This window comes from Babylonia areolata, chromosome 12, assembly GCF_041734735.1.
Source record: "Babylonia areolata isolate BAREFJ2019XMU chromosome 12, ASM4173473v1, whole genome shotgun sequence".
NCBI classification, from domain to species: Eukaryota; Metazoa; Mollusca; class Gastropoda; order Neogastropoda; family Buccinidae; genus Babylonia; species Babylonia areolata.
In genome coordinates, this window is record NC_134887.1 from 41,975,467 (window position 1) to 41,996,512 (window position 21,046).

The 21,046-nt window shown below is 44.2% G+C and overlaps 2 protein-coding genes across 2 annotated transcripts in view; one reads left to right on the forward strand and one right to left on the reverse strand.

Annotated features, from left to right (window-relative positions):
* Positions 1 to 2,580: 2,580 nt before the first annotated feature.
* On the reverse strand, positions 2,581 to 13,441 carry LOC143288638 (tektin-1-like). Its single transcript, XM_076597301.1, has 7 exons — positions 13,324 to 13,441; positions 10,120 to 10,324; positions 9,055 to 9,220; positions 8,075 to 8,203; positions 5,984 to 6,127; positions 5,402 to 5,624; positions 2,581 to 3,451 (listed from the first exon to the last, which is right to left on the reverse strand). The coding sequence occupies exons 2-7, from the start codon at positions 10,307 to 10,309 to the stop codon at positions 3,095 to 3,097; spliced, it is 1,209 nt and encodes a 402-aa protein (XP_076453416.1). The 5' UTR covers positions 10,310 to 10,324; positions 13,324 to 13,441; the 3' UTR covers positions 2,581 to 3,094.
* Positions 13,442 to 13,515: 74 nt separating this feature from the next.
* The window catches only part of LOC143288639 (tricarboxylate transport protein, mitochondrial-like), an 80,537-nt gene continuing 73,006 nt past the window's right edge, over positions 13,516 to 21,046 (forward strand). The window contains exon 1 of the mRNA XM_076597302.1: positions 13,516 to 13,748. Within this exon, the coding sequence (XP_076453417.1) occupies positions 13,631 to 13,748 (118 nt within the window). The 5' untranslated portion in view covers positions 13,516 to 13,630. The remainder of the gene's footprint in view (positions 13,749 to 21,046) is intronic.

Here is a 21,046-nt window from a genome sequence, read left to right on the forward strand (position 1 = left end):
CATTTGTATGGTTTGACAGTCCTGATATGGCCCTGTGCGGTCGGCTGGACTATAAGCAACAAGAATAACAAGTTGTTTGTAAATACGTACATACATACATACGTGTGTGTGTGTGTGTGTGTGTGTGTGTGTGTGTTATGTGTGTACGTGTGCGTGCGTGCACAAAATCTGCACAGTTTTTCGAGCATCTATATGTCTGCCTCCCCCCCCCAAAAAAAAAAAACAACAAAAAAACACACACACACACAAAAATACTGGCTGTCTCTAGTGTGCTATATTTGTCAGCGAAGACAGGACAACACTACTGAATATTTTTTAAAAAGTTAATATCATTTCAACCTGTGTCGGTGCATGTGCAAACAGGCACGTGAACTTGTGTGTGAGTGTGTGTGTGTGCACGCGTGTTTTGTGCATGCTTGTGTGTCTATGTGAGTACATGCACATGTGTATGTGTATGTATTTCTTTTTATCACAACAGATGTCTCTGTGTGAAATTCGGGCTGCTCTCCCCAGGGAGAGCGTGTCACTACACTACAGTGCCACCCATTTTTTGTATTTTTTGCTGCGTGCAGTTTTATTAGTTTTTTCCTATCAAAGTGGATTTTTCTACAGAATTTTGCCAGGAACAACCATTTTGTTGCCGTGGGTTCTTTTACGTGCGCTAAGTGCATGCTGCACACGGGACCTAGGTTTATCGTCTCCTCCGAATGACTAGCGTCCAGACCACCACTCAAGATCTAGTGGAGGGGGAGAAAATATCAGCGGCTGAGCCGTGATTCGAACCAGCCTTCTCAGATTCTCTCGCTTCCTAGGCGGACGCGGTGCCTCTAGACCATCACTCCACTTGATGTGAGTACATTGTGTGTGTGTGTGTTTATGAGTGTGCGTGGGCAAGTGAGTGTGTGTGTGTGTGTGTGTGTGTGTGTGTTTCATGCATGCTTTTGTGTCTGTAAGCAAATGCACATGTATGTGTATGTACGTAAGTACACGCGTATGTGTCTGTGTGTTTCTTTATGAGGGGGTGGGGGGCACGTGCGCGTGCGCGCATGTGCGTGTGTCATGTATGAGTGTGTGTGTGTGAAAGGAAGGAGAGACCGACAGAGAATGAGAAAACAGAAAAAAAATGAGTCAAGAGGACTTGACCCCCCCTGACCGGAGAGCCTTGCTGAAATAGCATCACTGTAGCATGGGGAAACAGACAGTTCACTTAGGACTTTTTGTGAACCGATAAGTGGTATGATTCAGTCTGGTGAGCAAAAGTAAAGCAATCCCCAAGAGGAAAAAGAAAAAAAGGGGGTAAAAATAGAAGAAAAAAAATCATAATTTGATCTCAGTGGATCCACAAAACTGACGGCCATGTTCGTCACCGACACTCAAAGGGTTAATGGTGGCAAACAGTACAAAACAAAACAGAAAACGACGACAACAACAACAACAAAAACACGAAAAAAAAACCCAGAAGTCTTGTTGAATGTTGCCAACAACAACAACAAGTGTGTACACCTTTATTCACCACCAGAGGGCTCTGTAGTTCTCCTTTGTTCTGTGTTCACGCTGACACCAACCTCAGTGTAAGTAATCCACAGCCTTCAAAACCAAGCATGTATCCTCACACAAACAATACAAAAACATCTGCAAGACATGAGCTGTTGTGATTCAGTATATGTTTAAATGCTGTTGAAAAAAAAGAGAGAAGAAGAAAATAACATTGTACTACAACGGAGCAAGCGAGACAGAAAGGGCGAGACAGAGAGACAGAGAAAGAAAGGAAAAGATATGAAATTAACATCAAACAGAAAAAAGTAGAATGCTATCTGTTGTAAAAATAATTTTAAAAAAAAAAATAAATAGACAATCAAAAATAATCCTTAAATTCATCTTAAGAAATGGAACCAACTTGTTCCAAACACGGAGAAAAGAACCACACACACATAAAAAGAAGAATCGCAGCATACAATTGAAACTGTGCAAAAGAACGTCAGTTTCTTTCAAAACAAGACCATGATTCCAAATCACCCTTTCCCCCTCTCCTCCCAGCAAATAATTGTATATATATGTGTGTGTGTGTGTGTGTGTGTTTTGTTTTTTTTATAACAAAGATGAGCTTGACCTTTCCTCTTCTAAGTTACATAAAAGTCTTCTGTACTGTTTCATTAAAAAAAAAGAAAAAAAAAAAAAAGAGCGCTTGTAACATAGCTGTGGCTTAGAATTTCCACACGAGGCAGACTTTTAAAATATACATACCACAAGCTCTGCTTTATCATGACAATTATACTTTTGAAAAATCAAACCTTTGACATGTCAGTTCCCACCTCCTACACCCAGTCCAACGGTGTATACATTCAGGGTAATCCAATCCCCCATCTATCCCTCCCCAGTGCCTTGGCATTTTTGTGCAAACATGCCTGCGATAAAACGAGTTCTGTCACTGACGATGCCTCGATCTCCACAGACTTTGGTCTTTTCGTCCTCTTCCAAGAGAATGTGGAAGACGCATTTCTTTCCGGCTCTACAAAAATCCTCCCTCTAACCCCAACCCCTGCTCTACAAAAATCCTCCCTCTAACCCCAACCACACCCTCCCACCCTCCCCGGCACTCTGACACTGTCCACTGTGCCTCATGCAATAACAAGAACCGAGCCACTGCCACTGACTGATGATGGCCTAACTGAGCTCCTCCCCACCTTCCCTCTTGCCCACCACCCTCTTCCCTCTTCCCAGCCATGTGTATGTGTGTGTGTAGCGTGTGCCGTGGTGTATGTGTGTGAGTGTAGCGTGTGCCGTGGTGTGTGTGTAGCGTGTGTGCCATGGTGTGTGTGTGTGTGTGTGTGTAGCGTGTGCCGTGGTGTGTGTGTGTGTGTGTAGCGTGTGCCGTGGTGTGTGTGTGTGTGTGTGTGTGTGTGAGTGTAGCGTGTACCGTGGTGTTTGTGTGTGAGTGTAGTGTGTACCGTGGTGTGTGTGTGTGAGTGTAGTGTGTACCGTGATGTGTGTGTGTGAGTGTAGCGTGTGCCGTGGTGTGTGTGTGTGTTTGATGTCAGTGTCTTGAACAGTGTCAAGCCACCCCACCCCCCCTACTAACTAAACGTCCTCTTCCTCAGAACTGCTGGATGTTGATGCTCTTGCGCATGCCCATGCACTCCACCTCGTCGATGAAGAGCGTGTTGGCCTTGACCTGGATGTCGTCCTCCAGGTCCAGCTGGTTGCGGGTCAGCCCCTTGAGGGAGTCCTGGGTGTCTGCCAGGCGGGACCTCAGCTGGGCCAGGGTGCACTCCAGCTCGCCCACCTCCTCGATGAGGCGGTACTGCACGGCATCGCGGCACAGCTCCACGTTGGGCCGCTGGGAGCGCGTGTCCAGGCGCGTGTGGGCCAGCTTCATGGGGTCCTCCTTGTCCGCGATGGCCTTCTGCAGGCGGCTGATGTTCTCCTCGATCTCCTTGATCTGGCCAATCACCTGGTGGTGGGCAGGAGGGGGAGGAGGGAATTGGGTTAATGTTCTGTTACAAGTCATGTTAAAGTACTTAAACCAGTCCCCAGTCCTCAGTTTGTGTCCCTTCAACAATCGGACGAACTGTCGTTTGATGGATGAGCGAACTTGTCCCGAGTTTGTCTGCGTTGACAATCTGACAAACCGACATCGGATGGACGAGTGTCGTGTGCAAACATGGGAACTAACTCTAACGTTTTAAGCGGACAGATTGCAAGGGTTACGTCCCTTCCATCACTTTCTCGCGGTAAGGTACTGAGACTCGGACAGTGGCCACAATGCTGCAACATGTACATGGTGATTGTAGACGTTTAGATAGAGTATTGATTTTCACATATTCTGAATGTGACGGTGTTTCGATAGAGTATTGATTTTCACATATTCTGAATGCGTCGTGCTGAGCTGTGTTGTATTTTGTTGTTTTATTTTCTATTGTACTGCACTGAAGTGTATTATACTGTATTGTATTCTGTTGTATTACCGGTATATTGTTTTGTACTGTATTGTATTGCATTGTATTGTGCTGCACTGCATTGCTTTGTTTTGAATTGCATTGCATTGTATTGTAGATTGTACTGCACTTTGCACTGCTTTGCTTTGCGTTGCAATGCATTGTATTCTATTGTATAGTATTATACTGGACTGTATTGTATCACTTTTGTCACAACCGATTTCTCACTGTAAGTGTAATATTTCGGATGCTCTGCCTGGGGTGAGAGCATTGCGCTGCTACAGTGAAGTGCCACCCACTCTCTCTTTACCATCTGCTATGTGTGGGCTTGTTTTTTGGTGTGTTTGTTTCTTTTTTTGGGGGGTGAGGGTTTGGTGGTTGTTTTTTTAATACCAAAGTGGATTTTTCTACAGAAGTTTCCCTCGGACAACTGTTTTTGTTACTGTGGATTCTTTTACATTGTAAGTGCATGCTGCGCACAGGAACACAGTTAATCATCTCAAACAGGAGTTCTGTTATCTGGATATATCTTGACATTCTACAAAATGATTTTCATGGTCTGTTCAGCTTAATTTAGAGTGAAACCAGACACTGACCAGTATTATTCTCTGGAATTTTTCTCTTATCTCAAGGTGAAGGTGTCTTGTGTTGTGCAAGAACTGTTGTAAATAGATGTAATCAAAGAACGAACATACCAGAAAAATAGGATATCACACACGTACACAAACATCATGCTTCAAACAGGAATACATCAACTGGTTGATCCCAGACCATGTTACTGGCTACTGCACAGCCAGAAAAATGGTCTTTGTTGACGAAAATAAGTAAACCGAAAAACATGAACATCAACATGTTGTGATGAGGAGTAATAGTGAAACATTTTATGGACCTGCACAGGAAATCCGATCAAGGGAAACAAATAGTGCAAGTTCTGAATTTGTCACTCAATGCAGTGTTAGCTCCCTTCAAACCAAACCCTGCACAACCAAACCTGACAAATGTGAACGAGACCCATGAGTCAACACATTACTCATGCTGTTAAATCCTGCTCCAGCACTAGTAAGAGCCAGTGCAATCTTGCCTGCTAGTTTGAGAGTCACGCTGCTTCATAAAAGACTGAGCTGTAAATGACTTCCCATTGCAATGATGGAGAAACTGTTGATCACACAGCTCTCACTGTATGCTGTGAGACCACCAAAATAAAACACAGCCTGCACCAACCAGACCCACCACTCACCCTGCTGAGGTGGTCGCACCCACCCACCCATCAATCAACCTACCCCCCCTCCCCTCCACTGGCCCCTCCCCCCAAACCCCCAAAACAAACAACCCCCAGCACTTACCCTGTTTTGGTGGTCGCACCCACCCACCCATCAATCAACCTACCCCCCGCCCTCCACTGCCCCCCACCACCACCCCCGCACCCCTCCCCCCAACCCCCCAAACAAACAACCCCCAGCACTCACCCTGTTGAGGTGGTCCTCCAGTTTGCCCTTGGTGTCCTTGCACTCCCCGATGCGCTTGCTGAAGGCCAGGTTGGTGGCGTCCACCTGCTTGCGCTGGTCGTTGCTGACCTGCTGCAGGATGCCGTCAATGTTGGAGCGCAGGTTGACCGAGTTCTGGCGCTCCCGCTCTGCGTTCTCGATGTTCTCGTTGGAGAAGTCCTGCCACTCCTCGGGAGACACGGAGCTGGGGGAAGGGGAAGGGGGAAGGAAAAGGGATGACTTGAACTGAACTGAATATGATTCTATTTTCTGGCGGTAATAGAGTAAGTAAGACGATGCTTTTTTCCATCCCTACTACCCACTTGCTAGCACTACACCTACTTGGTTTGATCTTAGTGAACCCCCCAAACCCCTACCACCCCCACCCCCTCCCCAAACATCGACTTGGTTTTGATCTTAGTGACACCCCACTACCACCCTTCCCCTACTACCAACCCTACCCTCTAACAATACCTTGCTTGGCTTCAATCTTGGTAAACCCCACCCCCTCCCAAAACCAGCACCAACACAAGACAACCCTTCCCTCTTCTACCTACACCTTACTTGGCTTCAATCTTGGTGGCTCCGTTCTTGAGGTGGAGGCCGGCGGAGTTGTTGCGGAGGTTCTCGCAGTACTCATCAATGTCCTGGGCCTGGAACTTGTCCTTCAGGTCCTTCTCCAGCAGGTACTTGGCCTTGCGGTTCAGTCTGCAGCCCACGAACAACACTATCATCAACCACAACCACCTCAACTGACCTGTTTCCGTTGAAGAAACGTTTTTATATGACAATCGACACTTACATTTTGAAAGAATTCCCAGTTTAGTTTAGGAGCCCCTGAACACATCATCAACTACCTCAACTGATCTGTTTCTATCGGAGAAACGTTTTATATGACAACCAACTTTATGTTTGAGTGTTGTGAGTTTACTTAAGGAGTCCCCAACACATCATCAGCTACCTCAACTGAGCTGTTTCTATCGGAGAAACGTTTTATACAACAACCAACTTTATGTTTGAGTGTTGTGAGTTTACTTAAGGAGTCCCGAACACATCATCAGCTACCTCAACTGATCTGTCTCTGGCAGAATTCATTAAAAAAAAAAATCCACTTCGATGATAAAGCAAATAAAATTGCAGACAGAAGAAACAAAAAAAATGAAGAAGAAAAAAGGGTTGCACTGCATTGTAGCAATGCACTCTCCCCAGATAGAACAGATTGAATTACATACTCCAAAAATATCTGAAGTGATACAATACAATACAATACAATACACTACAATACAATACACTTATAATTCAGATGATGAGTTGACATACCAGACCCTGGACACATATCTATGAAAATATTACAGACAGCATGGTCTAAGCTTTGTAATGCTAATTGTGTGTGTGTGTTTGTGGGGTTCTTTGTGTTGTTTTTTTTGGTAACAGCGACTGCTCATGATTATAAAAAAAAATATGCACATATCATAGACAGTGTGTGAAACAAGCATGCAGGAACTGACAATGTGTATAACAAGTACAGTGTGTGAAACAAGCATGCAGGAACTGACAATGTGTATAACAAGTACAGTGTGTGAAACAAGCATGCAGGAACTGACAATGTGTATAACAAGTACACAAAAGAATAGTGCACCATTACAAGTTCCAATTTTTTGTAAAATGTTCAGTCACAACCTTGATGTGGGGATCAGTCTCTCAGTCTGTCTGTCTGTCTGTCTGTCTGTCAGGTGTGTTGAGATAGTGTGTGTTGTGTGTGTATCTCTCTGCAGTGTCTTCAAATGTAATGCTACAGCTTCACTATGTGTAAATCATGTTCTACTAATCAAAGTTGTGATTGTTGGTGTTGATCATTCATTGTTAAACTGTGCTGGTCATGTTCTTACTTCTGCTTCTGGCAGCATGGTTATTTGTTTTTCCTCTTTGTTGTTGTTGTTGTTGTTTTGGTTTGTTTGTTTGTTTTTGTGATGGCAGGGGTAAAGACAGTCATAGCTGTAAAAGTCCACTTGTGCTGTATACCAGTCAATGTGGGAATCGCAGCCCATGAACACAGAAGAAGAACAAGAAGATGGAGTGAAGAAGGAGAAGGTGAAGAAGGAGAAGTGCCTTCTTGTGTGGCACAGTGCAACAACTGTATTATTGTATTGTTTCATGTGAGGAGCTTACAGCCCATTGTATGGGTAGTTTGTGCCATGTAAGTACAATATATTGTTGTCAGTATTATTATTATTATTATAACAGGTGATTAAAGCATTACACTTTCAATCTGACGGTCCCGGGTTCGAATCGCGGTAACAACGCCTGTTGGGTAAAGGGTGGAGATTTTTCCAATCTCCCAGGTCAACACACGTGCAGACCTGCTTGTGCCTGAACTCCCTTCGCGTGTACACGCAGGCAGAAGATGAAATACACACGTTTAAAGATTCTGTAATCCATGCCAGCATTCATTGGGTGGGTTACGGAAACAAGAACAAACCCAGCATGCACACCTCTGAAAATGGAGCATGGCTGACTACATGGCAGGGTAAAAACAGTCATACACATATAAGCCCACTCATGTACATGAGTCAATGTGGGAGTCGCAGTCCACAAAGGAGAAGATGCAGAAGAAGAAGAAGAACTATCCACCATCTTCATCATCATCATTATGACCTGAGCTGCTCAGTGGCCTCCTCCAGAGTGCGTTGCAGCAGGGCCTGTACCCCCTCCAGCGTCTCCACCTCCTTCAGCAGCTCCTTCTGTACGTCGTCATGCACCAGGTCGATTTTCAGCCGCCGCTCCCTTGTGTGCCACACACACACACACACACACACACACACACACACACAGCACACACACACACACACAGGCACACACACACACACACACACAGGCACACACACACACACACACACACAGGCACACACACACACACACACACACACACACACACACACAGATGGCACATATATACACAGACAGTGGCACACATGCACACGCACGCACACATGAGCACAAACACAGGCATATACACATGCACAGGCAGAAACACACACACACACACACACATGCACGCACACACACACACTCACACACATCAGTTTCTATCAGTTGCTAAATCATGGGGTTTGTTGCAGTGATGAACTGTGCAGACCATGGCAAGGCCTCCAGCAGACCCCACAGTCTCCCCTGAAGGTCCACTGGGTTGGGGCAGAAGTGGACATCGGTCATTTTCCTTTAAAGCCCTTGGGTTGGAGCATCGTTAAAATCTTGTGGTATGATTGTACACATACAGTTTGATGTACTATACACTGTGTTTCTCTGACAAACATATACTGATCTCAGCTTACAAAAGTTCTACGTGTTCTTTGATCAAATAAGAAATAATAGCATACACACATACACAGTGTGAAGTAATGCACCATCCTGCCTCATTCGGTTTGTGTATCAGTTTTTGAATACATGCCGTATGACTCCCCCCCCCACACACACACACACACACACACACACACAAAGATAAACACACACACACACACACACACACACAGAGAAACACACATACACATGCACACAAAGAGAAAGACACACCCACACACACCCACACACACCCACATACACACACCCACACCCACACAGTGGAACATGATACTAACCTGTTAGCAAGACACTGTCGTGCAATGTGCAGAGGCTCGTCTGTGGCCTGAAGGGCCTTCTCCACTCTTTTTTTGAAGGCCAGCAAACTGTCGATTTCTGTCACCAGTCCGGCCAGTTTATCATCCAGTTCCTTCTTCCAGTACCGGATGTCATCCAGTCTCTGCTCTGTAACATTCATCAGCTTTCAGCCTTCACTTCCTGTTTCTCAAAGAGGCATCACGGAGTTCAGACAAATCCATGTATATATATGCTGCACCACATCTGCTAAACAGATGCTTGACCAGCAGTCCAACATGCTTAGCCAGGCCTTAAGTGTATGCATATATATATATATATATTTGTGCACCTATCAGAGTGAATTTCTCTTTCTGAATTTTGCCAGAAGCCAACAACCATGTTGCCATGGGTTCTTTTTTCAGTGCACCAAGTGCGTGCTGGCCCTGGGACCTTGGTTTATCATCTGATCCAAATGACCAGACACTCAGTTTGATTTTCCAGTCAGAACTCAGGAGAAATGGTGAGACCAGGATTCAAACCTGGACCCTGCTGGACACTGCATTGGCAGGTAAGTGTCTTGACCATTCTGCCACATTCCTCTGTGTTCATCAGGTGTGTTTGTTTAACCCTTTGACTGAAGCTGATGAGTATGCTCACCAGTGAAGACTGTCAGCTGACTGTGATAAAACTGAACTTAACTGTTGGCCACGCTTTATGGAGACGTCTTTCTTCCTTTTTCCATTGCATTATTTACTTCAATAAAATCAATCACACCACACAGAAATACACTCAAAAAGATCAAATGAGTGTGAAAGAGAAATCCATACTACAGCATAAACACCTATAATTATAAGTGAGCCACATTTTCATATGACATGAACATGCAACACCATACGCAGAACACGACCTAGGTGTGACTACTCTGAACTGCTCCTTACGCCCCCACCCCCACCCGCCCCCCATCCTCCCCCAAAAAGCTGTACATACAGAACTGGAAAAAGTGTGCATCCTACAGTGGTGCCCAACACCACAGTGTACAACTCAGATGTTCCTGAAGGAGAACTTACCCAGCTTCTTATGTACATCAGCCTGGGTTTTCTCAACGCGTCGGCGAGTTTCATTGTCCAGTCGTTTGGATTCCTCCACCAGGCGCTCAGCTCCTTGCCTCTCCACATCAGCGTTGGCGTACTTGGTCAGGTTGGAGCGGGTCCAATCTTCGTGGGTGAAGCGGGGAGGTGGCTGAACAAGCTTGGCCATGGCTGTAACCTGTGACTGGAGCAACACCACGGCATCATCAGTCAGTACCTGTGACTGGAGCAACACCACGGCATGATCAGTCAGTACCTGTGACTGGAGCAACACCACGGCATGATCAGTCAGTACCTGTGACTGCAGCAACACCACGGCATGGTCAGTCAGTACCTGTGACTGCAGCAACACCACGGCATGATCAGTCAGTACCTGTGACTGCAGCAACACCACGCCATCATCAGTCAGTACCTGTGACTGGAGCAACACCACGGCATCATCAGTCAGTACCTGTGACTGGAGCAACACCACGACATCATCAGTCAGTACCTGTGACTGCAGCAACACCATGGCATGATCAGTCAGTACCTGTGACTGCAGCAACACCACGGCATGATCAGTCAGTACCTGTGACTGCAGCAACACCACGCCATCATCAGTCAGTACCTGTGACTGCAGCAACACCATGGCATGATCAGTCAGTACCTGTGACTGCAGCAACACCACGGCATGATCAGTCAGTACCTGTGACTGGAGCAACACCACGGCATCATCAGTCAGTACCTGTGACTGGAGCAACACCACGACATCATCAGTCAGTACCTGTGACTGCAGCAACACCACGGCATGATCAGTCAGTACCTGTGACTGCAGCAACACCACGGCATGATCAGTCAGTACCTGTGACTGGAGCAACACCACGCCATCATCAGTCAGTACCTGTGACTGCAGCAACACCATGGCATGATCAGTCAGTACCTGTGACTGCAGCAACACCACGGCATGATCAGTCAGTACCTGTGACTGGAGCAACACCACGGCATCATCAGTCAGTACCTGTGACTGGAGCAACACCACGACATCATCAGTCAGTACCTGTGACTGCAGCAACACCACGGCATGATCAGTCAGTACCTGTGACTGCAGCAACACCACGGCATGATCAGTCAGTACCTGTGACTGCAGCAACACCACGCCATCATCAGTCAGTACCTGTGACTGGAGCAACACCACGCCATCATCAGTCAGTACCTGTGACTGGAGCAACACCACGCCATCATCAGTCAGTACCTGAGACTGGAGCAACACCACGGCATGGTCAGTCAGTACCTGTGACTGGAGCAACACCACGCCATCATCAGTCAGTACCTGTGACTGGAGCAACACCACGGCATGATCAGTCAGTACCTGTGACTGGAGCAACACCACGGCATCATCAGTCAGTACCTGAGACTGGAGCAACACCACGGCATCGTCAGTCAGTACCTGTGACTGGAGCAACACCACGGCATCATCAGTCAGTACCTGTGACTGGAGCAACACCACGCCATCATCAGTCAGTACCTGTGACTGGAGCAACACCACGGCATCATCAGTCAGTACCTGTGACTGGAGCAACACCACGCCATGATCAGTCAGTACCTGTGACTGGAGCAACACCACGCCATCATCAGTCAGTACCTGTGACTGGAGCAACACCACTGCATCATCAGTCAGTACCTGTGACTGGAAAAACACCATGCCATGATCAGTCAGTACCTGTGACTGGAGCAACACCACGGCATGATCAGTCAGTACCTGTGACTGGAGCAACACCACGGCATCATCAGTCAGTACCTGTGACTGGAGCAACACCACGCCATCATCAGTCAGTACCTGTGACTGGAGCAACACCACGGCATGATCAGTCAGTACCTGTGACTGGAGCAACACCACGGCATCATCAGTCACACTGCTTGCAGTCTTTTCGGTTTTTTTACCCAGTCAACCACAAGGACCGCATCGTGTTTAAAACAAATTATCAAATTATTTACAAATTAAAAATGAACATCAAAATCTGAAGCCAGATCATTTCTCAAACAAAACGACCAACAACAACAACAAAAAAGGGACAAAAAAAGGTGAAGACAAAAAGAAAAGAAAAAAAAAAAATGAAAAAATGTCACAAGCACATAAAAATTAGATCAGGTGAAAAATACTGACTCCCTTTAAAAACTTAAATACTGTATGCAAGAAACATCCGAGAGCATGATAAGAAAGTTTAATACACCTTTTTATAATCAGGTATCAACAGAGAACAACAGGTATTGTAATACTTAAATATGCATGAATGCCAAACAGCCGGTTGATAACTGGCAGGTGTTAATTACAATTGAACTCAACTTTAAAAGTGAAATGTTTCAAATATCCCACATAAAATATCAGAAGAATATCACCCATTTGGAAGGTACATCAGTTTGTAAGTGAATATCCAAAAAAAAAAAAGGAACTGATATTTATGCAAGGATCCACAGAAATATACCCAATCACACCCACAGGAATCAACATGGTGTCTGCACACAAGTTGCCTTGGGAGACCAGAACAAACCACAAAGTTCACAGGAGACTGAATACTTTAGACACAACACAAAGAGTGAAATCATCTGCTTCTTCACAACATTTTTCAACAGTTTTAAGTGGTCTAACTGGATATGATTTGCAACCTTACAGGTTGGCTTGCTTGAGTCCAGTGTGTCTGTCTGGGTCTTGTTTGGTGGTCTTGAAGAATGAAACAAAAATGGAATCAACAAAACATCTTCTGATTCTATGATTAGGAACAGAAGTATGATTTAGTTGCTGGGACTGACAGATATCTGAAAATGAGAAGAAATCCCAATTTTTTACATCTCCAGGTATGCCAGGTAAAAATTAAATCATGTTGCTACCGGTTTGGTTTTGTCTTGTCTTGTTAGATACGTCGCAGTGACCTCTACATGACAATTCATACGACACTGCTTGACTCAGCTGCATTGAAACAGACGCCAGCAACATGGGGTTTTCTTCATGAACGTTCATAAAATAATTCTATATGTCGACACTAACTGTGTCACCATGCTAAGATACCAAGTAAACACTTTGACGGTAATGTCAGAAAGATATGTAAAAAGGCAGAGACTTGCAGAGTCAAAATAGGCACCCCAATAACTTATACAATACTGAAACTTTATAAATTGAGCTAAAATCATAGAAATGCCTGTCCTTACCCTGTTTTCGGTTAATTATTCCACAAACTCTGTGGCGATTTTGTCCGAAGGGATGCAATGGTGGAGTTCCTGGCAACGTCGGTTGCTATCCTCTCTGTTTGCAACAACGCCACTGGTTGGTCAAGTGATAGCCATAATTCTATTGGCTACCAGGGCGTTTTCCGGTTGACCCTTCACATGTAGGTCAAAGTATCAGCCACGTGTGGGATTAGAGAGTACGCGCAGTGAATCGATTCATTGTCGCTGCAGACGATGTCTCTTAGCAGTTGGTCTTGATTCCGCAAGACGACGCACTCTTACACGAGCCATGGACAGAAACACAGACGCGTTTACTTCGCCATTTTTTAGGCGTAGTGCAATTATGGCTGCTTCAACTCCACAGCCGACTCCTACTGGATCGAAAACACTGAAAGGAATTCTTGCAGGTAAGCATTCCTTTCATTTGACTGGCTCATTGAAGCAGACGACAAATGTTTGTGTGTATGTGTTTGCGACATAACTTCTTTCGGCGTAGCAGTAGTAAAGCGCATTCAAATGTTCAGAAGTGCGTTTTTTGTTTACAGAATGTGACGTACAGTTTGGTTATTGATTACTGAGGTTTTGAAATGGGAAAATAAACTGCTCTTGAGAATCTCGTGCAAATAGGTTGTTGTTTGTGTTGACACAAATGCGGAAAGTTTACTTTCGCTATCACGCTCGGTTGTTGTTTTATCGTGTGATTTTGGGTTATGTTGACTCGTGATCTGATTAACTTCAGTTTTAATTTGGTTTAACGGAGACAGTTGTCAGCTTTTCCTCTTTGCGAACGCGTTAGTGATTTCATCAGTGATACGACTGTGTTGTTCGATCTCCGTGTCGTTTCCGGTTGTGAGGGTAGAATGGTCGTCTGCTATCGTACGAGGGTGATTCGATGGTTTGATACCACGTGATGTGGGTGAACGCATTGGTGGGAAAACACATGAATGATGCGGAGATTCCCAGCTCTCATCACTCCACATTGGGCCGTGCCGTGTTGCCATACGGAAAGCTATCACCCCTCCCCACTCTCTCCATCCTCAGTGAGAGAGAGAGAGAGAGATAGTGTGTGTGTGTGTGTGTGTGTGTAATTAATTGAATGTGTTAATTCTTTTTTTCTTTTTTTATGCCTTTGTTATCATTTCCATGATTTTTCTATTATGAATGTGCATTTCTGTCTGCCTGTCTCTCCCTGTCTCTGAGCCTCAGTCTTGCTGTCTCTGAGGCCTCAAACACTGTACATTCAAGTTTAAGTATCTCTCTCTCTCTCTCTCTCACTCTCTCTCTCTGTGTGTGCAAAAGATGAGTTAAAGTTTAGTCATTAGGGAGATTTACAGACAAGACAGGAAGAGAGAGAGAGAGTTCAGCTTTTCACTTCCTGCTTTCTTTGCCACTTGCAGACAGAAATGATAGTGTTGCTTGCGATTCTTCCTTTTCTGCCCCCTTTCTTTCTCTGTTTTCTGTCATCTTGTTTTGCTGGCCCTCCTCTTTCATCTGTCTTGTTTTGCACTTGTTCATGTTCTTGTTGTTGTTGTTCTTCTTCTCCCTCCTCTTCTTCAGTTCCTGGCAGTCTTTATTTTAGTGGTAGTTTTTTTCCTGTCCTTTTTGACTCACTTGTGCAGATAGTAAAAAAGGGAAATTACTCTGTAATTAATGCTAGGGGACTTAATTTGCTTTAAACTGATCTTTCTCATCTTAAACATTGCATTTTCTTTTCTTTTCTTTTCTTTTTTCTTCTCCCAAGCTTATCCATCATATTTAATACAGAGCACTTTTCAACCATTTTTAAAATCTCTTTTTTTTCCTCCTAATGATTCCTTTACAGGATAAAGCGTGAAGCACAAGTGAGTCTTGAAGGCTTTGCCTCTTGTTCTTACTTGGAACTGATGAAAATATGATATGCCAGTGTTAAACAGTTTGCTCTGACACTGTGGGACACACATATTGGATGAAAGAGTGGCTGTGTCACTGCATTGTAGATTGTACACACTTCTGCTTCCATGTACTATATTGCTTGTATATTTACACATCAACTGAAAAATATAAATGTACATTCTTCTTCTTCGACTTTCAATGCCTGACCAGTGTGTTGGGTCTGTACACAGGTCAGGCATATGGCCACCTTTTTCTGTTTTTGTTTTGTAGATGTGTAGCGCATATGTATCAGTCCACATGCTTTGATGACGTCTTGAAACTGAAACTGCAGTATTGTGCATGAATCAGTGCCATTAGAGAATAAATATTTGCATAATAGCTCTGCTGCACAGGAAGGTACTTGTATATGTGTGCCCATTAAAGCCTGTTAGGGGTATGTTTCTGCTGTGTAATGTTGAAGGAAGCACTGAGTAATGTTCTGAATGACCTGATAATGCTCATGGTACTTTTGGTAGGCTCCACAGACCAGCACTGAGAAAGATACATGTCAATCAACACTAGACCAGCACTGAGAAAGATGCATGTCAATCAACACTAGACCAGCACTGAGAAAGATACATGTCAATCAACACTAGACCAGCACTGAGAAAGATGCATGTCAATCAACACTAGACCAGCACTGAGAAAGATACATGTCAATCAACACTAGACCAACACTGAGAAAGATACATGCTTATCAACACTAGCCCAGCACTGAGAAAGATACATGTCAATCAACACTAGACCAGCAATGAGAAAGATGCATGTCCATCAACACTAGACCAACACTGAGAAAGATACATGTCCATCAACACTAGACCAGCAATGAGAAAGATGCATGTCCATCAACACTAGACCAGCACTGAGAAAGATGCCTGTTTATCAACACTAGACCAACACTGAGAAAGATGCATGTTTATCAACACTAGACCAGCACTGAGAAAGATGCATGTCAATCAACGCTAGACCAACACTGAGAAAGATGCATGTTTATCAACACTAGACCAGCACTGAGAAAGATGCATGTCCATCAACGCTAGACCAACACTGAGAAAGATACATGTTTATCAACACTAGACCAGCACTGAGAAAGATGCATGTCCATCAACGCTAGACCAGCACTGAGAAAGATATATGTTTATCAACACTAGACCAGCACTGAGAAAGATGCATGTCCATCAACGCTAGACCAACACTGAGAAAGATACATGTCAATCAACACTAGACCAGCACTGAGAAAGATACATGCTTATCAACACTAGACCAGCACTGAGAAAGATACATGCTTATCAACACTAGCCCAGCACTGAGAAAGATGCATGTCAATCAACACTAGACCAGCACTGAGAAAGATACATGTCAATCAACACTAGACCAGCACTGAGAAAGATACATGCTTATCAACACTAGCCCAGCACTGAGAAAGATGCATGTCAATCAACACTAGACCAGCACTGAGAAAGATACATGTTTATCAACACTAGACCAGCACTGAGAAAGATACATGCTAATCAACACTACCCCTGTACTGAGAAAGATACATGCTAATCAACACTAGACCAGCACTAAGAAAGACACATGCTTATCAACACTAGACCTGTAGCCATGCTTATCAACACTAGACCAGCACTGAGAAAATTCATGTCAATCAACACTAGACCAGCACTGAGAAAGACATGCTAATCAACATTAGACCTGCAGCAATGAGAAAGACACATGCTTATCAACACTAGACCTGCAGCAATGAGAAAGACACATGCTTATCAACACTAGACCTGCACTGAGAAAGAAACATGCTTATCAACACTAGACCTGCACTGAGAAAGATACATGCTTATCAACACTAGACCAGCACTGAGAAAGACACATGTTTATCAACACTAGACCTGCACTGAGAAAGATACATGTTTATCAACACTAGACCAGCACTGAGAAAGATACATGCTTATCAACACTAGACCAGCACTGAGAAAGATACATGTTTATCAACACTAGACCAGCACTGAGAAAGATACATGCTTATCAACACTAGACCTGCAGCTGAGAAAGATACATGTTTATCAACACTAGACCAGCACTGAGAAAGATACATGTTTATCAACACTAGACCAGCACTGAGAAAGATGCATGTCAATCAACACTAGACCAGCACTGAGAAAGATACATGTTTATCAACACTAGACCTGCAGCGCTGAGAAAGATACATGTTTATCAACACTAGACCAGCGCTGAGAAAGACACATGCTTATCAACACTAGACCAGCACTGAGAAAGATACATGTTTATCAACACTAGACCAGCAGCTGAGAAAGACACATGCTTATCAACACTAGACCAGCACTGAGAAAGACACATGCTTATCAACACTAGACCAGCACTGAGAAAGATACATGTTTATCAACACTAGACCAGCACTGAGAAAGATACATGTTTATCAACACTAGACCAGCACTGAGAAAGATACATGTTTATCAACACTAGACCTGTAGCACTGAGAAAGACACATGTTTATCAACACTAGACCAGCACTGAGAAAGACACATGCTTATCAACACTAGACCTGCAGCACTGAGAAAGACACATGCTTGACACTCTTCTTACACCAGTCTTGTAGCAGTTTTCATTCTGCCTGTCAAATTCTCTCAACACTTTCAAAATGTAAACCGGAGAAGACAGTTGGGGAATGCAGTTTTACTTTCACTTCTCCCCCCACATTTGGAACTCACTGTCGTCCAGTTTGCATAAAAGTCCAACTCAGATTGAATTTGAAATCAGTCTCAAGACATGTGCATTTGTTTTGCTAAACATTCCCTTAGCTTTGTTAAGGACTGTGTGTGTGTGTGTGTGTGTGTGTGTGTGTGTGTGTGTGTGTGTGTGTGTGTGTGTGTGCTCTTTATGACTGTGTAGTGTTAGTGCATGAATTGTGTGAGAGGAGTGGGTACAGTGTATTGAGTTGCATAGTAAGAGATGATGCTCTAGATAAAAAAATGATTTATTAATAATTATATATATATATATGTGTGTGTGTGTGTGTGTGTATATATATATATATATTTTTTTTTTCTAATGTATCTATTGTCCGATCAAAAGTGACTTATTCCAGTTCAGGCTTTAGAGCTACATTTCAATCACATGGACAGTCATACTAGAAGTACAACCGTGGAGAGGAATATGTGTCAAATGGAAGATGACAGTGCAGAAAAAAAAGCTTGATCTTTGCCACTGACACTGTCACTCAGAAGATAACAAAATATAATACACATGAGTAACTAACAGACAGAAAGACAGAGACAGAGAGAGAAAGAGAGCATGTGTGCTTACTGACATGGTGTGTTTGGTATGAAACACAGTCAGATGTAGTGTGACATATAAAAGAAAATTTTTAATAATTTTTGTTATTACTGGTATACACCACACACACACATACACACACACACACACACACACACACACACACACGTACACACACACACACACACACACACACACACACACTTGCAAACACATGTACACACATGCAAGCACACACACACAAACACACACACACGCACACAGACACACACACACACACACACACACACACACACACACACTTGCAAACACATGTACACACATGCAAACACACACACACAAACACACACACACACACACATACACAGACACACACACACACACACACACACACACACACACACACACACACAGGGAAAAAAATTGTTTCTATAATTTTTGTTCTTGTTTTATCTTTGATGTGAAAAACACCCATTAATTGCATTTACCTGTCAAACACACATTTGTTCTCACATACACTCTCATGCACACACCCTCACAGACAGACACAGACACACAGACACATGCACACACAGACACAGACACACACACACAGACACACACACACACACACACACACACACACAGGGGCATGCAGTGACAGAGAGCAAAATTAATTGTAATTTTTTCAGTTATCATCTTATCCCTAGTTTATTCATATGAAGATAACATCGCTCTCCCTCACTCCCTCACTCTCTGTCGGTCAGTCGGTCGGTCGGTCTGTCTGTCTGTCTGTTTGTTTTGTCTGTTTATCACTATTATGGTATGTGAATTCGTATGAGAGAGAGAGAGAGAGAAAAAAGGTTTTATTGGTAATCGTTTCCATATTACATATTTGTCGGCTTCCTGAAAAGCATAGCAATAAATACAAGAGAGTTGTGTATTCACATGTTCACATTAACAGGCGGTGGGATTGGATAGAGGGGTGGTGGGTGGGGAAGAATCTTTAAGTAAAACCATGTTCATGTTATGTCCTTGCATTGCGTTCAATTTGATGCAGAGCAGTAGTGATTTGTATTACTGTTGGTATCAATGTTCAAATTCAACACTGCTGATAGGCTGTACGAGACATTGTCAGCCTGCACCAACATACCAGTTTTGATAATCTCTCTCTCTCTCAATTATTATAATATATTATATATATTATTATATATGTATACACACACATACATATTTACTCTAAATGTTAACTTGATTGACAACTCTTATTGCAACATCAAGACATACAATTATTTTAAACGCTGGCGTTTAGGTTGTGGGGGGTAGTTTTCCACTGGAGAGCTGAAAAGGTCTCGTAAAACTTTGCCCCGACTGCCGTCAAGGTGAAAGTTCCTGTGAGGTCTTTGCCGAGAGGGGGGGGGGGGGGGTGAACGTGATACTGTCACTTGTGTCACTGGAGACTTGGGCTGAAGAGGAAAGTAAGGGCAATTGAGGGTTAAATTCTCTCCATCATTAATTTAATTCCTTCTGCTCGCTTCAGTTCTGTCTGTCTGTCTGTCTGTCCGCCCCTCAGTGTCTCATTCTCTGTCAGTGTTGTGTGTGCCTCTGTCAGTGTGAACCTGATCGCTATCACTGTATAGTGTCAGTGAGACTTGTGTGAAGAGGACAGGGGGCTTGCAAACCAAATTCTAATTCCCCATCATTAACTCCTTTTTTTTTCGTTTTCTGTCTGTCTGTCTGTCCGTCCGTATGTGTCTGTCTGTCTGTCTGTCCGTCCGTATGTGTCTGTCTGTCTGTCAGTGCCTCTCTGTCTCTGCCGGTGAATTGATACTGTCACGAGTGTCAGACAGACTTGGGTGAAGAGAAAAAAAGGAGACCCGACAAGCAGTTCTCTCTGTTGTCATTTTGATTTCTTTTACTCGCTTTCTCTCTCTGTCTGTGTCTGTGTCTGTGTGAACCTGACACAGTTACTCCTGTCAGCGAGACGTGAGTGTTGAGGAAAAGGGGGAAAGGAGGGCTGAATTCTGTCCATCATTGAGTTGGATTCCTTCTGCTCGCTTTCTGTCTCTTGTCTCGTTCTCTGTCTGTCGGTGCCTCTCTGTCGCTGGGTTCCTGACAGCCTGCAGTTACTGTACTGTCAGTGAGACCTGGGTTAGAGGAACAGCTCTCTGTCGCTGGGTTCCTGACAGCCTGCAGTCACTGTACTGTCAGTGAGACCTGGGTTAGAGGAACAGCTCTCTGTCGCTGGGTTCCTGACAGCCTGCAGTTACTGTACTGTCAGTGAGACCTGGGTTAGAGGAACAGCTCTCTGTCTCTGGGTTCCTGACAGCCTGCAGTTACTGTACTGTCAGTGAGACCTGGGTTAGAGGAACAGCTCTCTGTCTCTGGGTTCCTGACAGCCTGCAGTTACTGTACTGTCAGTGAGACCTGGGTTAGAGGAACAGCTCTCTGTCTCTGGGTTCCTGACAGCCTGCAGTCACTGTACTGTCAGTGAGACCTGGGTTAGAGGAACAGCTCTCTGTCT